We start from the raw sequence: 25,276 nt of genomic DNA, 5'->3' as shown, positions 1-25,276 counted from the left end.
CATTAAGTCAATCTGTCTGGAGTTCGAGCTATAAAGCTAAAAGGGGTCCCTCCACCATAAGGACCAGCGAACAAGGATTGGTGAGATAGGGTTCTTAAACCCATTTTACACAAAGTACAGAAACAAACAGATATTGCTATATCATATTCTTTAGGACATCCAAATGAAATAGAATTCATCCTACTCTCTCCTCCCACTGAAGTTTGTTTCAAATTATCTTCACCTATCAGTGTTTCTGTTCTTTTCTAAAATATCAACTTACAAATACCTTTAGAACAATTGACGACTTAACCAAGATTCAGTATTTGTGCACCATCAAAGATGGGCCCCAACTAAGCTAGCAAAAAGAAAAGAAAGATTACATATTGACGCAGAAAAGGTGAACGGATGGACTCTACATGCCTGGTTCCCACCGTCAAGCATGGAGGAGGAGGTGTGATGGTGTGGGGGTGCTTTGCTGGTGACACTGTTGGGGATTTATTCAAAATTGAAGGCATACTGAATCAGCATGGCTACCACAGCATCTTGCAGCGGCATGCTATTCCATCCGGTTTGCATTTAGTTGGACCATCATTAATTTTTCAATAGGACAATGACCCCAAACACACCTCCAGGCTGTGTAAGGGCTATTTGTCCAAGAAGGAGAGTGATGGGGTGCTGCGCCAGATGACCTGGCCTCCACAGTCACCGGACCTGAACCCAATCGAGATGGTTTGGGGTGAGCTGGACCGCAGAGTGAAGGCAAAAGGGCCAACAAGTGCTAAGCATCTCTGGGAACTCCTTCAAGACTATTGGAAGACCATTTCAGGTGACTACCTCTTGAAGTGTGACTCTACAATTTTCATAGTCATTAAAATAAAGAAAACTCTTTGAATGAGAAGGTGTGTCCAAACTTTTGGTCTGTACTATATATCTATATATATATATAAATATATATATATATATATATATATATATATATATATATATATATATATATACTGCTCAAAAAAATTAAAGGAGCTTTTTAATCAGAGTATATCATCAAGTCAATTAAACTCCTGGGATATTGATTTGGTCAGTTAAGTAGCAGAGTTGTTTAGTTGATATTCAGTTTTGGCTATTTTGGAGTTAATGAAATTAACAACAGGTGCACTAGATGGGCAACAATGAGGCAACTTCCAAAACAGGAATGGTTTTACAGGTAGAGGCCACTGACATTTATTTTCCCTACTTATCTTTTCTGACTGTTTTTCACTAGTTGTGCATTTGGCAAGCGTCAGTGTCACTACTGGTAGCATGAGGCAATACCTGGACCCTAAAGAAGTGGCACAGGCAGACAAACTCCTCCAGGATGGCACATCAATACGTGCCATTGCCAGAAGGTTTGCTGTGTCTCCCAGCACAGTCTCAAGAGCATGGAGGAGATTCCAGGAGACAGGCAATTACTCAAGGAAAGATGGACAGGGTCGTTAGAAGGTCCTTAACCCATCAGTAGGACCAGTATCTGTTCCTTTGTGCAAGGAGGAAAAGGATAAGCATTGCCAGAGCCCTACAAAATTGTAACGCTCCTGCGTTTTATGTATGATGTGGATTTTCAGCTGCAGAAATATTCCACTTCAGTAGTCATGTAGAGAAACGCTGAGACACCAATCCCAACTCTCAATGACTCATCATGTGTGGATGATCTCAATTCAGCAAGTAAATACACACACTCAATAAGATGTTTCCTAGAGTGACTTATGTATATAGTAACACAGTGATGATAGGCTGAAGAGACAGGTTGGGTAGAGATGGTAGATGACAGACACTTGAAAGGAAATGTTCTTGAAAGTAAGATAGTAGCAGATGGGATGCAGATAGGTTTAGCAATCATGTATGGTAGCAGATGACAGAGTAGCAGGTGGACATACAAGAGAGATCAACCCAGTGCAAGAACAGGTGGTAGTAGGCTCAAGAGCTAGCAATCTTAGATAATGCAGATGTAGTAATAGTCCTTAGTATGCAGAGCTAGATAGTGTAAGCTTTAGTATGAAAGTTATAGAGGTTTCCCCTGTGGGGTACTTATCACTAATAGCAATGTAGCAGAGGAGAAATTCGGCAAGAGCGGATGATCCGGTAGTGGGATACAGGGATCAGCGCAGCGTGGTTCCGACAGCGAGGTATGCTTGCAAGCATGAGAGCTTCAAGACAGGTTAGCATCAAGGCACAAAGCAGTTTGAACGAACACATGTGAGTGAGAGCCGGCGATCTAAATAGCCATCCAGTCCGGCGCTCAGTGATGACAGCATCAGTCTTAAAGGTGTATGCGCACCTTACCAAAAGAGAATGGTGGGGCGCATACACTTATGAAAGAGTAATTAGGGTACCCAAAGGTACCAGAACATTACAAAAATGACCTCCAGCAGGCCACTGGCATCAATATCTCTGATCAAACAATCAGAAACAGGCTTCTCGAGGGTGGCCTGAGGGCCCGATGTTCTCTAGTGGGCCCTGTGCTCACTGCACGGCACCGTGGAGCTTGAATGACATTTGCCATTAAACACCAGAATTGGCAGGTCCGTCACTGGCACCCTGTGCTTTTCACAGATGAGAGCAGGTTCACCCTGAGCAGGGCCGGTGCAAGGATTTTTGTCTACACAGGCAAAGGTGCATTTTTGTGCCCACACCTCACCTGCGACCTGCATTCCTTCTGACTTTTGAACTTTAGAATGAGGGACACTTGAGGGAGGAAGTGACCTGCGGTGCACATAGCTTAAAGCGGAGTTCTGCCTGGGGAAAAACATGAAAAGTCAGCAGCTACAAATACTGTAGCTGCTGACTTTTAATATATAGACACTACATGTCCAGGGAGCCCATGATGTGGGCACCCCAGACGATTTTCAGATGGACTGTCAGGTGCTGCCACCGCCATTCATCATAAGGGAAACCGGCAGTGTTCCCTACTGCGCATACCCAAAGCTCGGTGCACTTTCTAATTAGGGGGAAAGAGGAAGGGGGCTGAACTTCCTAGGGATGGCGCCGCGGCACTGTCTCCTGGAAGTGGGGAAGGGTACCTGTCAAAAAATGTACTCATTCCCCCTCCCCCCCTGAAAAGTGCCAAATGTGTCACTGGAGGGGGGGGGCAAACAGATCAGGGTAAGTTCCACTTCTGGGTGTTGTTAACCACTTTACCACCGGAGGATTTTGCTGTCTTACGTCCAGGCCACTTTTTGCGATTCGGCGCTGTGCGAATTTAACTGACAATTGCACGGTCGTGCGACGACGTACCCAAACGAAATTTACGTCCTTTTTTTCCCACAAACAGAGCTTTCTTTTGGTGGTATTTGATCACCTGTGCGCTTTTTACTTTTTGCGCTATAAACAAAAAAAGAGCGTTTATTTTGAAAAAATAACAATATTTTTAACATTTTTTTATATGAAATTCCCCCCCAAAAAATGTAAAAATCAAATTTTTTTAAAATATTTGGCCAATTTGTTTACTGCTACATATGTTTGGTAAAAAAAATCACAATAAGCGTATTTTGATTGGTTTGCGCAAAAGTTATTGCGTTTACTAACTAAGGGAAAGATTTCTGTCATTTTTGGTGTTTTTTTTTTTAACGCGTAATGGCGGCGATCTGCGATTTTTTTTGCGGGACTGCGACATTGCGGCGGACAGATCGGACCCTTGACTGACATTTTTGACACTTTTGGGGGTACCAGTGACATTACTGCAGTAATCAGTGCTATAAATATGCACTGTTACTGTAAAAATGACACTGGCAGTGAAGGGGTTAATTTTATTGGAGAGGGAGGGGTTAATGTATGCCTGGTGCTTACTGACGTGTGGGGGGGAGGTGACTATGTGACAGAAGGACAGATCGGATGTTCAGCTATGCTGAACACTCCGATCTGTCAGTCCCTGTCACTTAGGAGATCCGCCTGCTCTGTTTACACAGGTGGGCGGATCTCCTCACTCGATTCCCCGATGATCGGGGAAGAGCGGCGGCGATCGCCGCTGCTCCTCCCCTGGCCCGACTCCCGCTGTGACTGAAAACAGCGGGAGCGCGCCTCCGGGGGCGCGCAAGCGCCGCCTACAGGGGGAGGAGTCCAGCGACGTAGGTCAACGTCGCTGGACGGGAACGAGCCACTGTGCCGCAGTAGCAGCACAGTGGCTGGAGTTAAAGTGGTTAAACAAAAGCTGGGCTTCCTTGTACCCATAAAATATGCTTTACTACAAGCTACAATGCTATGCTACAATCAAGAATCTCACGAATACATATAAACCCCAGCAGAATCATCACAAAAAAAAAAAGAAAGAAAGCAAAACTTCCATTGCATATAGTTTTGCAGACGATGAATATACAGAGAGATTACACTTTATCTGAGTCTTCCTTAAAGAAGATCTTTAAAATAGTCAGGGACTGCATATTAACCAGCAACTTTTAAGACAATGAAAACTTTGGTGAGAAGTATATAATGTACAGTATTGTGTATATAGTGCAGGAGTAGTGCAGGAGTATGTAAGGCAAAGGGTTGGCAATGTGCAATGCACAGGGTGCTGCAGTTAGTGTTGGGTTAAGGATGCATAACGCCAACTGCAGGGGTCCAGGGTGTGTAATATAATGTGTAACACACAGAAAGCTGTAGTCAGTGCTGGGTTTAGTTTATACATGACACACAGAGAACAGGGTCCAGGAGAACATATTGGACAGAATGCAGGGGACAGTAGTGTAATGCACAGAGTGCAGGGGACAGGGGTGTAATGCACAGAATGCAGGGGACAGGAGTGTAATGCACAGAATGCAGGGGACAGGAGTGTAATGCACAGAGTGCAGGGGACAGGAGTGTGTAATGTACAGAATGCAGGGGACGGGAGTGTAGCCCCCCCCCCCACTTCACTCTTTTAGCAAAAATCCCCACTCCCTCCCCTCTAAAAAAAAAAAAAAATTCTAGTACTAATTTGTACGCTCCCCCCCCCCCCTCTTCTACGTCCCCAGACCCAGCACAATCCCCCCTTCTTCCACATCCTAGCACTTATCCCCACACCCCTTAATTCCCCTCCCATCAGGAATCCTTCTTTCCCCCAATACCCCTCTCAGAATAAAGCCTCTTCCATCAGGAATCCTTCTTTCCCCCAATACCCCTCTCAGAATAAATCCTCTTCCACCCCCCAAATCCTCCCTCCCATCACAACCCCCCATTCCAGTACAAATCCCCCCCCCCCGCCAATGCCCCCTCTCCAAATATCCCCAGAACAAATCCTCTCCCCCCCCCATCCCCCTTCCCAGCACAACAAAACCCTCCAAATTTCTTCTCCCAGCAAAAAACTCCCCCAAACCCAATAACTCTTCTAGCGCAGATCTTCCAGAGTAAATCTTTCCCCCATTTATAGCACAAATTCTCTCCCCCTAATCCCCTGACCCAGCACAAATCTTTTTCTACCCCCTAAACACCCCTTGCCCAACACAAATCCTCATCCCCCCCCCCAACAATCCTCCATGCCAGCACCAGTCCGCTGCCCAGTTCCCTCATACATTTTCCCACCTAAATCCCCCTTCCTAGAACAAATCCTCCCCCCTTTTAATACAAATTAATCTAGAATACTTCCCAACTGTCCTGCTTTTTGTAGAACCTTTCTGAGAACGAAAGCCCACAAATCCTAAGTGCAGGAAACTTGTGTTATGTGTGCATTTCCTGCACCGCATTCTTCAAAACACACTGCAGTTTCAATCTGCTGTGGGTGTCAATGTTAACCTAATGATACCCCAAATGCAGGTTGTAAATGTAATGCATTTGCCTGCACTGGATTGTATAGTACAATAGTACAATGTGATCGGGTCCCTGTGTGTCCTAGAACTCTTTGTGCAGTCTGGCATGATTTCAGCCCATTCAAACGAGCCCACTGCACCTGGAATGCATTTAAATCGCACAGGAACACACAGTGTGTTATCCTATACGATTCATGGTGTGAACTGATCCTGAGTTGTCCTGAAGCCCTGTGCCAAAAAAAACTTCCACCTCCTGGCTCCACTAACTTGCCTGGCAGGGTGGCACTAATGTGGGCACCTGGGGTGATTGACCCACATCTCTAGTGGAGTGCCAAGGGTCCCAGGTGCCTTGTTTGGCCCCTTTTTAGATACTTATTGCAATGGTATTGATTTTTGTTTTATTTCTATACTTATGTATATTTTATGCATAATACATAGGGACATCAAGGCAGAACCGCATTCTGAGGGAACACAATAGTTGTATATGCTGGAATTGAGTTATGGAACACAATCTGAATGAAATCACTATAGTTGAAAGTGATTTAAGAGGGGATTGAAGGAATATCTATCCTCCATTTTGTTCCTTCATAGTTACATAGTAGTTGAGGTTGAATAAAGACAACAGTCCATCAAGTTCAACCTGTGTAGTTGCGTATGGCCGTAATCATCTTTCATACCCCTGAATGTTCTGATCCTTGAGATGTACGTCCAAGAGTCTTTTGAAAGTAGCCATACTTCCCACAGAAACTACCTCTTGTGGTAGAGAATTCCACAATCTTGTAGCCCTAACAGTAAAGAACCCCCTGCGTTGCCTGAGGTTAAAACGCCTCTCCTCTAATCGCATTATGTGCCCTCGAGTCCTCATGCAATCCTTTCGACTGAATAGCTTTTTTTCTATGCTGAGATCACTATTGAGGTAATTATAAATTGCTTTCATGTCCCCCCCCCCCTCAGGCGTCTCTTCTCCAGGGAGAACAAATAAAGCGATTGCAGATGCTCTTCATAAAAAAGGTCCTCCAATCCCCTAATTAGTTTAGTTTTGCCCTTTTCTGGACTCTCTCCAGCTCCAACACGTCCCTCCTGAGGACTGGCGAACCAGAACTGGACAGAAAACTCCAGATGCGGTCGGACCAGAGTTTTATAAAGTGGTAGGATTATAGTTTTATCGCTGGAATACTTCCCTTTCTTTATGCATGCTAATATTCTGCCGGCTTTGGCAGCTGCCGCTTGACATTGCATGTTGTTCCTTAGTCTATCCTCTACCAAGACTCCCAGATCCTTCTCCATTTTTGATTCCCCCAAACAAAGCTTCCCCCCTAAAGTGTATTGTGCTTTTATGTTTTTAGTCCCCAAGTGCAAAACCTTACATTTCTCCACATTAAACCTCATTTGCCATGTCGTTGCCCACTCTGTTATTTTGTTCAGGTAATTCTGTAGGATATCTGCTTCATGCTGTGCAGTTATTGCCTTGCCCAATTTTGTGTCATCTGCAAAAACTGATATTGAGCTACTGATCCCATCCTCAATGCTGTTTATAAATAAATTGAACAAGGTTGGTCCCAGGACTGAGCCTTGTGGGACCCCACTTACCACCCCAGACCAGTCTGAGTATGCGCTATTTATTACCACCCTTTGGACACGCCCTTTTAGCCAGTTCCGTATCCAAGAGCAAACCTTGCGGTCAATGCCTGCAGACCTTATTTTATAAATTAAGCGCTTGTGGGGAACTGTATCAAACGCCTTAGCGAAATCAAGGTACACCACATCCACTGGTCTCCCCCTATCTAGCTCACAGCTCACCTCCTCGTAGAATGTTAAGAGATTGGTTTGACTCCATCTCGTTACTTAAACCCTAGACTCACTTTAATTGAAAAGTTTATCTAAGTAAATGTCCTTGAAAGTCTCCAGGATGTTACGCTTTGTGGTCAGACTGACCCTTAGAGCAAGCTTGATTTGAAGTAACCAATTATGCCTTATCTTAACCCTTAGAACAATTCTGATGTAATGCCAATTATAACTATGCCTTATTTTAATTAGCTTACATGCAAGTAAGTGACTTGAAGCACGTAATGGTAAACTGCTGAAACTATTATTCGTGTATCAAGGGACTTCCCTTTTCTCTTCTCTCTATTAAAAACTTTTTCACTGTTTGAATAAACCGAGCATTCTATGACATTATACCTGCCGTCCCTGTGTTTCATTGAGTGCTCCCAGATATCTGAAGGAACTTTGATGCCTAGGGTCATGCGAGTCTGAATTATTGCCAACACCCTTTACAAAGATACTTTGCTCAAAAGACACTTTGTGAGGATCCTGTTATGCCAGTGGGTCTGTGGAAGGAATCTTGTATGAGTTGCTGCCTTGAAAGAAGAGGTAGTGGCTCATTGTCTCTATAGACAAGGGGAGGCCAGAGTGAAGGACCCCTTGAAGAGAATTGCAAAAACTCACAATTTGGACAAAATAGCTTGTCACAGAAGAAGATATGTTGCCTCGGTGTTGCAGAAGGAGAGGACACTGTGAACACCAATTGCTGGACTCCGCATTTCTTCATTCTGAACTTGGGGGTCTGACTATGATAGGAGAGAGTCATTGCCCTGGTGTCTGAGAGGGACTGTGCCTATTATTTAGTCAACAAAATGGTTCTCAGAAAGAACTATTGGTGAAGTGTTAGATAGTCAGCTTGATAGGGTTGTTTGTTATCTATTTCAGGAATAACAATAGAACGTCGAGTCAATCGTGCCCTTAGGGGGCCTGGAGTAATTTAGGTCTCTACAAGGATGTTGCCATTAGAGATAAATGTGGTGAAAAGGTCGCCTCTCAGGAGAGGGCAGTCTCGCGTGAGTAGGTAACACTGTATTAATTTGTGTTTAATTCCATTTTCTTTGCAGGCTTGCTTAGGACTAGGGATGGCCTTGCGGTTCGCCCGGCAGTTGGTTTGCGGCAAATTTTGCTTGTTCGCTACCCGCCAAATTTTCGGACACATGGCGTAGTTCGCGGCGGCCATATTTGTTTACATTGGGGAGAACTTTGACCCGTGACACAGCCGTCAGGTGGAACGGGATAGCCAATTGAAACATTCCAGCACATGGACAGTCCCCCTACCCTATAAATAGACCCGATCTGGTGGCCATTTCACATTCCGCTTTCTGCCAGTGTAGGGAGAGGTCTGCTGTGCTCATCAGGGAGAGTTTGCTAGACACATATAGCGCTGTGATGATCCCCAAAATCGCTTTTCAGGGCTGGTATTTTTCGGTATAGGTCTAGTATCTTTTGAGCTTAGGGACAGGTATCCAGTGGTTGCTTTAGGGGCAGTTAGAGATCGGCTGCTGTCACATACAAATCGCTCTGTCAATGTCCACAAAAGTCCTTTTGAGGGCTGGTATTTCGGTATAGGTCTAGTATCTTTTGAGCTTAGGGAGAGGTATCCTGTGGTTGCTTTAGGGGCAGTTAGAGATCGGCTGCAGTCACACAGAAATCGCTCTGTCAATGTCCACAAAAGTAATTTAAAATGCTCCAATGTCGTTTTAGGGTCTAATACAGTCTCTTTACTATAGGGAGAGGTATCCAGTGGTTGCTTTAGGGGCAGTTAGAGATCGGCTGCAATGACACAGAAATCGCTTTGTCAATGTCCACAAAAGTCATTTAAAATGCTCCAATGTCGTTTTAGGGTCTATTACAGTCTCTTTACTGTAAGGAGAGGTGTCCAGTGGTTGCTTTAGGGGCAGTTAGAGATCGGCTGCAGTCACACACAAATCGCTTTGTCAATGTCCACAAAAGTCATTTAAAATGCTCCAATGTTGTTATAGGGTTTATTACAGTCTCTTTACTATAGGGGCAGGTATCCAGTGGCTGCTTTAGGGGCAGTTAGAGATCGGCTGCAGTCACACACAAATTGCTCTGTCCACAAAAGTCATGTAAAGGGCTGCAAATTTTTTGGAATTGCTGTGCAGTGCACTAAAAAGGGGGGGGGGGGGGGGTAATCCACAGTATAATATACCCTATATGTATTAGACAATGTATTTACCGGCTGCTGTCAGTTCTGGCTGATTTATGAAAAAATATATATATTTTTTGCTGTAAAAAAAAAAAAATTTAGGGCAACTTCAATTGCAATACTTCTGTTATGACATTGTCCATGTGCTGGGACTATTTGTGCACAGCTAGTACGTGTTTTGTGGCTGCAAATATGACCTAAAAGGTTTTTAAAGTTCGCCTCCCTTTAAAGTCAATGGGGCCCGCCGAGATTTCACGGTTCGCAGACTTTTGAGAAAATTTGCGGCTGGTGTTCGCGAACCGCCCCGGCCGATGTTGGTCCATCTCTACTTAGGACTTCCAGGATAGGCCCCCTATTATTCAATGCAGATTTCCATGCAGTGTACATATTGTATTTAGTTAGCTAGACAGGATAATGCCTTTTTACCTGTCAAGCAGATTTTTGTTTGGCGGGGGGTGCATTGATTGAAATGCACCTGCTATGTGTACATAAATGTGTGAATACTTGTACAGCACAGTCAAATATTTTTCCACATAATTTATTGTATCCACTGGCCACATATGGGGTATGCCCCATGGCCCTGTACATTTGTTATTTCCCCTTTTCCAAGTTTGTGGGATACTCCGTGGAATTTTTGTAGAGGTGGCTGCCCAGAGTCAGTAAGGACATGGCTCATTTTTCCGGGGGGGGGGGGTGAGTGTAGCATCCTCCTAGGTAGGGGCTAGTGAGAAAGTATGGTTTTGAGCCTTGTCTGCTTACCAGAGGGGCTGCAGGTAAATCCATATTGTTCTCTGCCTACCAGAGAGCAGGATCGGTTAGTAAGGTCTGCTCATTGTGCTTAATATGCGATTCATTGTGTCTAGAGAGAGTTTCACACTGGTCCAATAGGGAGGCATGTTGGACAGTGGGAGGAAACCTGACAAATGGATGCATAGGCTTTGATACAGTCCTGATGATTGGCAGAGGGCAGGTTGCCTCAGTGCATTTTGGGATACTGTATAAAAGCCAGGAGCACATGTGCTGCGAGGTCTTTGGCTGGAGAGCAGGGTCCCTGAGGTAGGGGGCGGCTGCCTCCTCCTCTGTAGCAGTGGCATGCGGTCACAAGAGGTTGTCCTGGAGACCGAAGGAACGGATGAGAGGAGCTGAATCCAGAGGTCCAGGAGAGGTGACTGAGGGGGAGACACTGGAGGCCCTGGGACCACAGTATCGTGAGTACAGGGACTCGTGTTGAGGGTCCTGACCTGAGGGGAGCCACCCCAAGTGTAGGATAGTCAGTGGATGGGTGTCAGCGGTGGATAGAAAGAGGATGCTAGAGAGAGTGTCCTGAAGATAATTACTAGCTCACCAAGTCATCGTAGGAAAGAGACTTAATACCCAAATTCACCTATAGTGGCAGGGTGAATCAACAGCCTGGCTCTACCTGAAGATAGGAGTCCTCAACCATTTGTGCATAGTTAATTTGGAGTATCCCACTATTCCCTTCTCCTATCCCTAATTTAAATAAACACAAAACAATCAAAAACCCCTGGACTGATTATTGAAGCGAGCCAAGATAGAACTAGAAACTGTCATTATAAAAGGCTGATAACTCAGGAGGACCCAAGAGGTGAACATCTGGCAGTCCTTACGGGGGCAGTGCTACACAGAAAGTTGAAAATATTTGGTTTTTTTAAACATTTTCACTCTTGTTTCGCTTATATCACAAATAAATAAAAAACCCATTGGTGAATAAATACCACCAAAAGAAAGCTCTGTTTGTGTGAACAAAATGATAAACATTTTATTTGGGTACAGTGTAGCATGACTGAGTAATTGTCATTCAAAGTGTGAGAGCACTGAAAGCTGAAAATTGGTCTGGGAAGGAAGGGGATGAAAGTGCCAAGTATTGAGGTGGTTAATGCATTCTATGCATTAAGATAAAAAGTCTTCTGTGTGAAGCAGCCTCCCCAGCACCCCTTAATACTTACCTGAGCACCATCTCTGTCCAGTGATGTCCACGAGTCCCTTGGCTGTCCGGGACTCTCCCTACTGATTGGCTGAGACACAGCTGCAGCACCATTGGCTCCCATGGCTGTCAATCTAAGTCAGTTAGCCAATCAGGAGAGAGAAGGGGTGGGGCCGAACCACAGCTCCATGTTTGCATGGACAAATAGAGCTGCAGCTTGGGTGCCCTCATAGCAAGCTGCTTGCTGTGGGGGCACTCTATAGGAGGGAGGGGCCGGGAGCAGCAACGAGGGACCCCAGAAGAAAAGGATCCAGGCTGCCCTTTGCAAAACCAACTGCTCAGAGCAGATAAGTATAACATGTTTGTTATTTTTAAAAAAACAAGACTTTACAATCACATTAAAGTCATACATCAAAGATAAAGGCATTATGTGAACCAATACAAGTATGAAATAAAACATAATTCAGTTACGTGCTTTTGTCTTTCAGATCTTCTCACTCACCAGTAACTATAGCCCATTCTCCATACTGTCTGATATGCTTGGTCCTGCTTAGAAAGCAAGGAATGGCATATTGCTGTATCATTGAATAGCAGAAATGAAGAAGACCGGAAACATTCCACAAAATGAAACACGCTCCAACTACAGACAGGATCTCCATGTGACTGGAATAGAGCTGGAACATCCCCTTGGATATCAAAACAGGAATCCTATACACCTCATTCACAATCTCCATCACTCCACTGAAGCCGAGTCCTTCCATCTGAAATAATAAATATTTCAATGAAAAAAAGAAAATTTTCTACTGGAGCTGTAATGTCTGGTACAGTGACAAATCCCATTACAGTTATTGTGTTTCTAGCACATGATGGAAAATGTAGACATTTATCGATTCTTTTTCATGCCACCTTTATAAGACTAGGTTCACACTTGTATGGGTGGTTGCAGCAGCGGGATCGCATCTGTTCCCACACCAATAACCACCTGCAGAGAAAAACACAATTCCACTCAGAAGATGCATGAGGGTACCATTAATCCTAATGGCACCCATGCGCACTGGAAACCACAGTGCACTACATGGTTTCCCTGCAGCTGCATTTTCAATATTGAGTTGTATTACTATTAAGGGTTCAATATTGAGTGGGTCCACCCTTTACAGCTTCAACTCTTCTGAGAAGGCTGTCCTCAAGGTTTAGGAGTGTGTCTATGGGATTGGTTGACCATTCTTCCAGAAGCACATTTGTGAGGTCAGGCACTGATGTGGACAAGAAGGCCTGGCTCGCAGTCTTCGCTCTAATTCATCCCAAAGGTGTTCTATCGGGCTGAGGTCAGGACTCTGTGCAGGCCATTTAAGTTCCTCCATCCCAACCTCGCTCATCCATGTCTTTATGGACCTTGCTTTGTGCACTGGTCCAAATCATTTGGTGGAGAAGGGATTTTGGTGTGGGGTTGTTTTTCAGCATTTGTGAAGGGAACTCTTAAGGCATCAGCATAACAAGACATTTTGGACAACTTCATGCTCACAACTTTTGAGAACAGTTTGGGGATGGTCCCTTCCTGTTCCAACATGACTGCGCACCAGTGCACAAAACAAGGTCCGTAAAGACATGAATGAGGGAGTTTGGGGTGGAGGAACTTGACTGGCCTGCAAAGAATCCTAACCTCAATCCGATAAAACACCTTTGGGATGAATATAGCAGAGATTGCAAGCCAGGCCTTCTTGTGCACATCAGTGAAGTAACATACATTCCATAATAATAATTATGCTACCAAAATTAGCTGTAAATTGCCTCAAGCATTATTCGTGTTTGTTTTATCTGGAGGCAGCAATTTTGTTGAAGCCCAGAGCCATTGGGCAGCAGTAAATCTTTTGGCTGTCAGCAGATTGGCCTCTACATTTTCGGCAGTGACTAAATATAGACAGCAACTGAGCATGTGCAGAACAGGGTCAGACAGTGTATTACCAGATTTTAAACAGTATAGGCACTTATTTTTTATGTTAACGTAGCTATACCTGAAAAAGGTGATCTGGCAGGACTTAATTTTCTGACTAAAGTTCCACTTTAAATAAATAAATACAGCTGTTCCGTAAAGCAACAGAGGTTTGTTAGAGAACCTTAGTGAACAAACAGCATCATGAAGGCCAAGGAACACACCAGACAGGCCATGGAAAAGATATGGAGAAGCCATGTGGGGGACACAGGAAACATGTGGAAGAAGGTGCTCTGGTCTGATAAGACCAAAATTTAACTTTTTGGCCTAAAACCAAAACGCTATGTGTGGCAGAAAACTAACACTGCACATCAACCTGAACACACCATCCCCACCGTGAAACATGGTGGTGGCAGCATCATGTTGTGGGGATGCTATTCTTTAGCAGGGACAGGGAAGCTGGTCAGAGTTGATGGGAAGATGAATGGAGCCAACAACATCCCTAAACATACAGCCAGAGCTACAATGGAATGGTTTATATCAAAGCATATTCACGTGTTGGACTTATGTCTTTTTTCAACCTCACTAACTATGTAACTATGTAACTATGTGTTTGAATGGCCCAGTCAAAGTCCAGACCTAAATCCAGTTGAGAATCCAATTGAGAATGGCAAAGCAATTTCACTCTCTGGAGGTACAAAGCTGGTAGAGACATACCAAAAAAAGACTTGTAGCTGTAATTGCAGTGAAAGGTGGTTCTACAAGGTATTGACTCAGGGGGACTGAATACAAATGCACACCATGCTTTTCAGAAATTTATTTGTAACAAATTTTGAAAACCATCTATCATTTTGCCACTTTGTGTTTGTCTATCACATAAAATCCCAATGAAATACATTTACGTTTTTGGTTGTAACATGACAAAATGGGGAAAATTTCATGGGGTATGAATACTTTTTCAAGGCACTGTATCTGCTTGTAGATTGTCATTACTAAACATTTCTAAAGATCCCGTTGTTGTAATTTTTAAAATAAGGGTGAAAATCTGCTGCAGTTCCGGATAAAAACCAATCAGCTTCCAGGTATTGAACAAGCTGAAGTTAGAAGCTGATTGGCTACCATGCACAGCTGCACCAGAGTCTGAGTGTTCCAGTTTTAGTAAATCTTCCCCATGGTGTCTTTCTCTGCTTGCAGAGGAGAAAGATTTAAGCCCCGTACACACGTACCGATCGTCGGCATACAAACGTTCGTCTTTTCTCCCCGGGATGTCGGTGTCTGTTGAAAAGTGCAAAGACTGCCCAAGAATTTTGTCCACCGACTACAGCCGACTGCAGAAGTGATGTCATGTAATGGTTAACTTTCCCTGTGTTTTTTCTTTTCTGAGCATGCCCAGTCTTGCAAATCTGCGGTCTGTCGGCAGAATTCTGTACTGACTGGCGAACAATCGGCCGTTCTGGTGTCGGCATACAAAAATTTTAATGTTTGCAAGAAAGACTCTTGTCCGCAGAATGTGCGCAGACAGCTGTTGGAGGCACCATACTAACACGCGTACAATCGGCAGATCTTTCGTCCGCCGACGTTTGTATGCTGACGATCGGTACGTGTGTACGGGCCTTTAAAGAAACAAAAGTGTGCAAATAAAATTAAGAAAAAATAACTAGATCAAGGTTGGGATTAGTGTTAGGGCCAAGGTAAGGGTCAAAGGTTAGGAATCACGGGTAAGGGTCAGTATATTTTTGGGATCTTTTTTTTTTTTTTTTAAAAAGCAATTTTAAAATTAGTGTCAGTGTGTTTTAGGTAGAATAAAAAATGTGCACTCTTGTTCCTGGTCTCTACTATGGGTACAAACAACTAACATAAACATATGTGGTATCACAGTGATTGTCAGAAGCAGGAGAATTTATTTTGGGTTGTTCTTTGGTGGTTAGTTATGACAATAGCACGGAATTTACTATTATATTTAAAATATAACATGCTCTTTTTTAATACTTTGGGCCAGCTTTCCTTTGATATAAAAAAAAAAAAAAAAACCAGGAGATATCCATTACCACTGATCACCAAAAGAAAGTCCAGTTTGTCCTGAAAACACAACAAAGCACAATCTACCTGGTAGTAGTTGCGATAATATGTACAGTTTTACCAACACATGTCAAAGGTGAAAAATATGTTACACTAAGGGGTTAACTAGTTCACCATTATATATTTTCTGAAAGCAGAGGCCCTGTAGAATACAAAAATGGTAGTAGCATTTTTTTATGTTGCCTGAAATTTGCTTAACTTTATCAAATCTATGTTTTTAGGAAAAAATACACTAAAATTAATTTTATTGCACACAAACACAATTTAATCCCCAATTGTTTGTACAAAAAGATGAGGTAGTATAGAGTAAATAGATTCCAAATGTGTCCATCCTCAAAACATTGTGTTCCAGATAAAAATGGAGAAAAATGTTATGCTACCCAAAATTATCAATAGAGGATGCTTTAAATACCTTAGTGTAGAGTTAGCCTTAATGAGTTATGTAGAATTATTGTCCTCACTCCAATGTTTAGAGCGATATATAACTTATGCGTGACAAAATTCGCTCACATATACCTAGGCACCCTGTGCTTGCTTTTGCATTTGTGGGTATGTGCAGGACAAAGAAGCTGCTTTTTATTTTTAAAAACATTTTTATCAACCACTTTAGTACTGTGCTATAGCCAAAAAACACAGCTGATCACAGATCAGGGTAAAGGGCTAATCACAGCGGCCCTTTACCATGTGATCGGCTGTGTCCAATCACAGCTGATCATATGTAAACAGACTTGCTGGTTATCGGCATTCCTTTTCTGACGCACTGTGTCTTTGTGAGCAAAGGAGTGCTAATAACGTGCAGGTCTGTCATCACAATGTTTAATTAGGGCACTGATCATCAGTGTCTAGATAATCAGTGCAGCCTCATCAGTGCCTCCTCATAGTGTGCCTTAGTGCAGCTTATTAGTGCCCATCAGTGCAGCTTATCAATGCTGCCTATACATGCCCATCAGTGCCACCTATCAGTGCCGCCTCATCAGTGCAGCTTATCATTGCCCATCAGTGCAGCCGCATCAGTGCCCACCCAGATAGCAAGGATAACATGCCACAAATTTGTGGCAGTGTTGAATTGTAAGTCTTGTTAAGTTGCTGCACATTTTCACTGGCAAAATGTACACTTGCAGAGCATTTGAAGCTCAAGTTCTAATTGACACTTTTCCAATCTGTAGCAAATTTGCCTGGCAAGTCTCCAGCAATAGCAAAGTTTCAGTGGTGAGTCTTCAGCAAGAGCTCTGCTAGTCACAGTGACCTCTGTGGTGGGGTCACAGTGACCTCTGTGGTGCAAAGAAAGTTGATCTGGAGTCAACAAACTTCTGAACTGGCAAGTCTAGCAATAGCTTAGCAAATAATTTTCAAACTTGCAGCTCAATTGCTTGTTATCTGGGCCCATCAGTGCAGCCTATCAGTGCAGTCTCATCAGCGCACATGAAGAAGAAAATTTCTTATTTGCTTATAACAGATACTAAGAAAAAAAAATATTTTTCAAAGTTTCAGTATTTTTTCATTTGTTTAGCAAAAAAATAAAAAACTCGGTGGTGATAAAATACCACCAAAAGTAAGCAATATCTGTTAAAGCATTGTGACTGCTCCCTGGTGTGCCTTCCCAATCCCCCCAGTGTATGCCCTCCTTACCCCCTATGGTATGCCCTCCCAAAACCCCCAGTGTGTGCCCTCCTAGCTCCCCCAGTGTGTGCCCTCCCAACCCCTGATGTGAGCCCTCCTGACACCCAGTGTGTGCCCTCCTGACCCTCCCCTGGTGTGTACCCTCCTGACTCCCCTGGTGTGTGCCCTCCTGACTCTATACTGTGCCCTCCTGACCTCCCTGGTGTGTGCCCTTTGGACTTCAAAACAGTGTGTGTCCTCAAAACCCCCCAGTATATGCCCTCCCAATCCCCCGGTGTATGCCCTCTATGCCCCCCACCCCCTGTTGTGTGCCCTTCCAAACCCCCCGGTGTGTGCCCTTCCAACCCCCCCCCCCCATTGTGTGCCCTCCTGACTCTATACTGTACCCTCCTGACCTCCCTGGTGTGTGCCCTTTGGACTTCACTGGTGTATGCCCTACTGACCCCATACTGTGCCCTCCTTACCTCCCTGGTGTGTGCCCTCCTGACTTCCCAGGTGTGTGCCCTCCTGACCCCATACTGTGTACTCCTGACCTCCCTGGTGTGTGAACTCCTGACTTCCCCCACCCAGTGTGTGCCCTCCTGACCCCGTACTTTGCCCTCCTGACCTCCCTTGTGTGTCCCCCCTGACCACCCCAGTGTGTGCCCTCCTGACCCTCCTCTGGTGTGTGCCCTCCTAGCCCCTGGTGTGTGCCCTTCCGAACCAACCCCCCTAGTGTGTGCCGTTCTGACCCCCCCCCAGTGTGTGCCATTCTGACCCTCCCCCCAGTGTGTGCCGTTCTAACCCCCCCCCCCCCCCCGGGTGAAACCTAGTCCTTTGCTCTACTGATCCCTGTACACTGTCCTTCATTCTAATGACCTCTGTACACTGCTCTTCATCCCACTGACCTCTGTACAATTCTCCTGTTGCCCCCTGTCCTCCGCCCTGTACACTACTAGCCTCTGTGCTCTAAATACTACTAAGCTCCGTTCACTGCCCTACCTACTTCTGACCTCTGTACACTGCGCTACCTACTACTGACCTCTGTACACTGCCCTACATACTTCTGACCTTTGTCACTGACCTATATTCTACTGACCTCTGTACACTACGCTACATACTACTGACCTCTATACGCTGCCCTACACACTACTGACCACTGTACACTGTCCTACCTACTACTGACTTCTGTACACTGTCCTACATCCTACTGACTTCTGTACACTGTCCTACATCCTACTGACTTCTGTACACTGCCCTACATCCTACTGACCTCTGTACACTGCCCTACATACTACTGACCTCTGTACACTGCCCTACATACTACTGACCTCTGTATGCTGCCCTACATCCTACTGATCTCTGTACACTGTCCTACCTACTACTGACCTCTGTACACTGCTCTACATACTACTGACTTTTGTACCCCACCCTGTACACCACTGACCTCTGTACACTGCTCTACATACTACTGAGCTCCGTTCACTTCCCTACCTACTACTGACCTCTGTACACTGACCTACATACTATTGATCTCTGTACACTGCCCTACCTACTACTGACTTCTATACACTACCCTACATCCTACTGAGCTCTGTACACTGCCCCACATCCTACTGACCTTTGTACGCTGCCCTACATATTACTGATCTCTGTACACTGCCCTACCTACTACTGACATCTGTACACTGCCCTACATACTACTTATCTCTGTATACTACCCTACATACTACTGATCTCTGTACACTGCCCACCATACTACTGATCTCTGTACACTGCGCTATATACTACTGACCTCTGTATGCTGCTCTACCTACTACTGACCTCTGTACATTGTACACTGTATGATACGTTAGGTTCAAAATAAGCAACACCTTATTTTTTGGCAGTGCCCCTCCCGAGATTAGACTCTGGATCCGCCCCTGTGGAAATGTTTGCATTTCATTTGAAAATCAAGGTCCCAGAGTCGGGAGGCACATAATCCAAGATATATGAGGTCCAGTGTGAAGTTTCCACAGTCAGATAGGATTTCGGGAGCCATGCCATCTGTCCACTGTTTTTTATCAAGTCCAAAGTCAGCGAAGCCCCCTACCAGGAAATTCTAGAGCATGTCATGCTTCCCTCTGCCAACCAGCTTTACAGAGCTGCTGATTTCATTTTCCAGCAGGACTTGGCACTGCCAAAAGTACCAATATCTGGTTTAATGATCATGGTATCACTGTGCTTGATTGGCCAGCAAACTCGCCTGACCTAAACCCCATAGAGAATTTGTGGGGTATTGTCAAGAGGAAGATGAGAGACACCAGACCCAACAATTCAGATGAGCTGAAAGCCGCTATCAAAGAATCCTGGGCTTCCATAACAACTCAGCAGTGCCACAAGCGGATTACCTCCATGCCACGCAGCATTGATGCAGGAATTCATGTAAAAGGAGCCCCAACCAAGTATTAGGTGCATACTGTAACTTACATGGACATACTTTTCAGTAAGCCAACATTTCTGTGTTAAAAATCCTTTTTTTTTTCTTTATTGGTCTTATGTAATATTCTAATTCTCTGAGATACTGAATTTTTGTTTTTTACTAGCTGTTAGGAATATTCATCAAAATTAAAAAAAAAAAAAAAAAAAAAGAAATGCTTGAAATATCTTACTCTGTGTGTAATGCATCTGTATAGAATATATGAGTTTCACTTTTTGAATTAAATATTGAAATAAATTACTTTTCGATAATATTCTAATTTAATGAGATGCACCCACATAGTTGTTTTGTGATAAGGCAACAATTGTTTAAATATATTTAAATTGTTTAAATAAGAGCTAAAATTTATTATATTGTTTATCTGATGTCCTGTATCTGATAAAATGTTTAAGTGAACATATAAAGTCATATTAAACTTGTTGGATTGACCACTGAATATCAGATGTAATTGGCTGACTTGGATTGCCCAAAGGCTGGCCACCACCTGTGAGGCTACATCACATGCACTCATTGTAATTTGGTGAAAGGAAAATAAACTACTGTTCCAGACGTCTTGGGATAGCAAAGTACACTTGGCTGCAAGGATGTCAGGACAAAGGAGATAATAAATTCCTGACACCTTTCTGTGGAAAAGATCCCTTTTTCCTTTCTCACATACAAATATGAACAATAACAGCTGTGTAAATACCTATAAAATTAAAAGTAATTTGTCAAAAGATTAAATAATCTTAAAAAAAAATACCAAGGCTTTAGCCAAAATATATTGACATGCATGCACAAAACTATAAGAAATGTCTATGAAAATTATTTGTAAAAATGTTTTCATGTCTTGAGAACGATTAACTAAACATGTATTCCCTTAAAATCAACAGGACTTAAAGATCATTTAAAAAAAAAAAATGATAAAACTTAATAAAATTTAAAATACTAAATATTGTACATTTTATAAAAAGCATCAATGATATCTTTACATATTGAGATAGATAAAAATTGTATCTAGAAAAAAAAAAAAAAAAAAAAATAAAGATTTCTTTGTAAAGTTCTTAGCAACCTACCGTAGAACCGTTTTGACATACAAAGTGATAACTTTTCAGTAGTTTAAATGACCTGTTAACTGAATGATCACATGGCATTTTAAAATGTATTGCATTTTAAAATGATCATAGGATGGCTATATATACATTTTATAGCAATAGTAAATACCTGAGAAAAAGACCTTTGTCATTTAAGGTTCAGTAGGAATCTGAAGTAAATCTGTTCATAACGAAAAGTTCCTGGGAAGAGAGGGAAAGGGGCAGAGACTGAAGGAGGAGATAAAGGAGACGTTACAACATGCCATATGTAATGTATTAGCACGTTAATAAAACCTGGGGTGGGGGTGCATAACTGGTATCAGGAGGAGTAGTCTGCCTCAAAATACCCTGCACTTGTGTGATAGAAAGAGTTTTAAAAAAAATGTATCAACCTATTTGTCAATAGTACAAGGCTATGGCTACTCAAACAACTTTTTGCAGATAAATGCATGAATAGAAAATGTAAAGGTGTGTCAATAAATACATAGTGAATGAATAAACAGCTTTATGTTTAATTAAATCAATTAGTGAAAAGCACAAATAAAGTCAACCAATAACAAGGTTCTTTGGACAAACATCTACAGAAGTTACAAATTTGTACAGTGACTGGGAGAAGTGGCCATGCTAATACAGCAAGTAACTAAAAAAAGATACAACCCTGAGTAGGTGAAAAAAGAAATATATAGGTACGTATATAGGTAGGAATAATAAAAATTAATAAATTACATATTTGGCACAGAAATAAAGATTAGGTGTTTTTGGATTCCCCTATTTAATTTTTAAGTATGTATTATCTTGTCTATTCCTATAATTAGCTAGTCTATCAAAACTCTGATAAGGTAATGGTGATGATATAATACAAATGTTAGCAATAGAAATAAACACAATGCTCAAGCAAATGTCTCATTTATTTACAAAGAAAGTAGAAATGCTAACATAAAAAACTAAAAGAATACCACAGAGCATAAAAAAAAAAACAGGAATTATACCATACTGTAAGTCCTTCCTTTTGGGTTCTGTATTCTGGCTGAGCTCTAGGACAAAGAGACAGACCATCGCTGGCCATTGCCTTTTAAAGCAAACTCAGACCCAACCCACACAAACACCCTCTGCCCGCCTGTGTAGTCCTCTGTCCAATGAGAAGCTATAAAGGGGCTGTTCTTCCTAATCACCAGGAAGTAGGTTATTCCCCCGAACATCTTCCGGTAAGTATGTTATTCTCTTCCACAAGGGGGCAGCATTAGTCTGTGAACACCTGCCTTGACCCAGGTCAACTTCCAATACCATCTGTTCCTTTGATGTTGCTGTAAGTCAGGAAATCAGTCATTTTAATTCACACTTCCCCAGTAATCTTAGCTAATGCTTCCCTACCCCTCCATACATCACATCAGGAGGCCTATGCGAGAACATCCTTCACGAGATGAACTACCATTTTTTGACTCCTTGTTACAAATACTCTGGGTAAACACTGCTGGGTAACCTTTCTCTGCTGGCATTCCAGGCTACCCTCATCAGAATCCAAATGGCTTAGGTGTAATCAGGTTTCAACAGTCCAGAAACATCTGATATAAAAAAAAAACATGTTGCGCCTTCCAACAGGCATCCAGTAGTGTTTCTAATACACTAAAGCCTTCTACAAACTATTAGAAAATCAGAAAAAAATATCTGTATTTGGAACGATCGTTCAATCTTCTTTTCCTTAGTACACTGCTTTCAAGATTTGATATAGACTGTTTAGACAAAAATTTCCAAAGGGAAATGTTAGAAAATGTTTTCTCGTTAGTTATAGCTTAAAGTTTTTATTAAATAGTACAGTATTCGTCCTATAAAAATCGAACAAGCAAGTCTGCACATGATTGGAAATAAAGTAAGACTATGGACTAGACAAAGACCGTAGATATGTACATAGGAAGTTGTTTTCTGTTGTTCGAGAATTTTTGTACCATTGTAGGCCTTCTCATTTTCAACATGGGACAAGGCCACAAAAAAATATACAAACAATCATTTGTCTGATTTTCGAATAGAGTGTACTTGGCTAAAGAGTATGCTGCCTAAATGAGTATTCTCTGGAAGGATCTTTTACTCCATTAACCACTGTACTGTGGGCGAGCGGCGTCTGAAGGCAAAGCGACATACCCTGTTTAGAGCACCCCCCCTCCCCCGGCTCCCGCTGTGATTGTACAAAGTGTGAGCCTGTCAGCAAGTCCCGGCCAATGGTTCACAGCTGGGAATTGTTGATCGGCTGTGTGTAATCAAAGCCACGAGCTCTGTGTTAATAAACAATACAGAGCTATGTACAGAGGGAGCAATCTGTCAGTTTTTGAAAGATCTTTAGTAGGCACACTTTTAACCCTTTGATTACCCTAGATGTTAATCCCTTCCCAGCCAGTGTCATTAGTACAGTGACAGTGTATAGTATTATCACTGATCACTGTCTTAATGTTACTTGTGATGTCAGTGGCAGTTAGTCAGCTCTCCTCAGCATCACTTAGTTTTAGATTGATCGGCGCACTATTGTGGTCCCATTATAAGTCTCTCATTAGAAGTATAAAAAAATTAAAAAAATAAAAATCCAATAGATATCCCATAGTTTGTAGGCGCTATAACATTCACGCAAACCAATCAATATACACTTACTGGAATTTTTTTAATCAAAAACATGTAACAGAATACATTTTGGTATTTAGGGAAATCTATACTCTGCGAACCCCTACAGGGGCAGTGCTACAGAAAAACTCAAATCTCTTCACTCGTACACACTCATCTGCTCATTATCCAATGACCAGTCTAGGGGATTTGTTTTTTGCATTTATTGGTAGAACTTGGATAGGAAAAGGGATTAGTGGGATACTCCAACTTTAACTATGCACAGATGAGGACAACTCTCATTTGGCCTCACTTGTTTGAACTGAATAGCAGATCCTCTGCTGAACCATACTGCATTCGTATGGAAGAATAAGTCTCTTGCTCACTCTGGCAGCAGACTCAATGAACACTGATTCTTCAGGACACTAACCAGTATCCTCTTTAGCTGGCACCCATCAACTTACTTCACTAGCTTAAAGGGATGACCCCCGCAGAACAGGCCCCTAGATGTAAATCTGTACTCACAGTAACCAGGAACAGATCCCACCAGGTATATCCCCCTCTCAGTCAGCTCTGCAGGACATCTGGGTTGCAGCTTCTGTAACTCTGGCCCACGGGTCGACCACCTGAGGCTGCACGGCAGCCTGTACAGAGGAAAGGCAGGGACCCCCCTTCCTCCGGGACTCAGCTCTCCAGCCAAAGACCCCGTGCACATGTGCTATCTTGGTATTCTTTCCTCTACGAATGGCCAGGGCTGTATCTACACCCATACTACACCCCATTTGTCAGGTTTCCTCCCACTGTCCAATATGCTTCATCCTATTGGACCAGTATGAAATAGGCAAACCATATGAGCAGCATCTGATCACACTGAGCAGACCCTATTAATGGATCACTGCTCCTTGTTAGGCAGTGAGTACTTAAATTTGCCTGACAGTTCCCCTGTTAAGCAGGGAAACCCAAAAACGATGTACTCTCTAGCACCTACCTTGGAAAATGCTACATTTCAATTTTTATTGGATATGTTTTACAGCAGAAAGTAAAAAATATATATATATTTTTTTTTTAAATTGGTCTTTTTTAATTAGAATCGCAAAAAATAAAAAACGGGTGGTTATCAAATACCACCATAAGAAAGCTCTATTTGTGTGAAAAAAAATGATATAAGTTTAGTTTGAGTACAGCGTTGCATGACCCCGCAAGTGCCGAATAGCAAAAAATGGCCAGGTCATGAAGGGGGTAAAATCTCCTGGAGCTCAAGTGGTTAAATGTCATACATACAGTATTTTAAAACCAAATTGAATCCCCCAGGAACCTATTACATGGAGCACTTGGTCCAGTTCTAATTCATTGCCGTATTTTTTTAGAAAAGGATATTTTTTTTCACAGAACCTGAAGAAGTGGGGGATTTGGGACCCACGAAACGCATTTTGATAAAAATCGTTTAAAATCCCTCTTGCCAGAGCCATTCTGAACCTACATACTACTGAGTTCTAGCAATAATAAAGATGCCACTTCTTCTTTCACGTTGTCATTATGTGGTATTGTTTTCAAAATTTTGAGAAAAATAATGAATTTAATCGTTTTGGAATAGGGCTGTAACATAACAAAAATGTGGAAAAAGTGAAGCGCTGTAAATATTCCTCCCATGCCAACATTCGTAGCAATATATGACCTGTGTGACATAATTCGCTCTCATACACCTGGGCACCCTGTGCTTGCTTTTGCATTTGCAGATGTGTGCAGGACAATGAAGCTGCTTTTAATTTTTTTTAATTATTTTTATTGAATGTTATAATATTTTTTTTTTTCCATTTAACTTTATTGTTATCACAAAGGGCTAACAAGCCCTCTATGTG

The 25,276-nt window shown here is 42.7% G+C and overlaps 1 protein-coding gene across 1 annotated transcript in view; it reads right to left on the bottom strand.

The window, feature by feature from the left end:
- Positions 1 to 12,432, bottom strand: part of LOC309565414 (inactive hydroxysteroid dehydrogenase-like protein 1) — a gene marked incomplete at both ends in the record, with an annotated part of 31,487 nt that extends 19,055 nt beyond the window's left edge. The window contains one exon of the mRNA XM_082270363.1: positions 12,174 to 12,432. Coding sequence (XP_082126489.1) covers positions 12,174 to 12,432 — 259 coding nt within the window. The remainder of the gene's footprint in view (positions 1 to 12,173) is intronic.
- Between the last annotated feature and the right edge of the window lie 12,844 nt (positions 12,433 to 25,276).

This window comes from Pelophylax lessonae (assembly GCF_965119305.1).
Source record: "Pelophylax lessonae genome assembly, chromosome: 10".
Lineage (NCBI taxonomy): Eukaryota > Metazoa > Chordata > Amphibia > Anura > Ranidae > Pelophylax > Pelophylax lessonae.
This window is presented reverse-complemented; position numbering and strand designations above follow the sequence as displayed.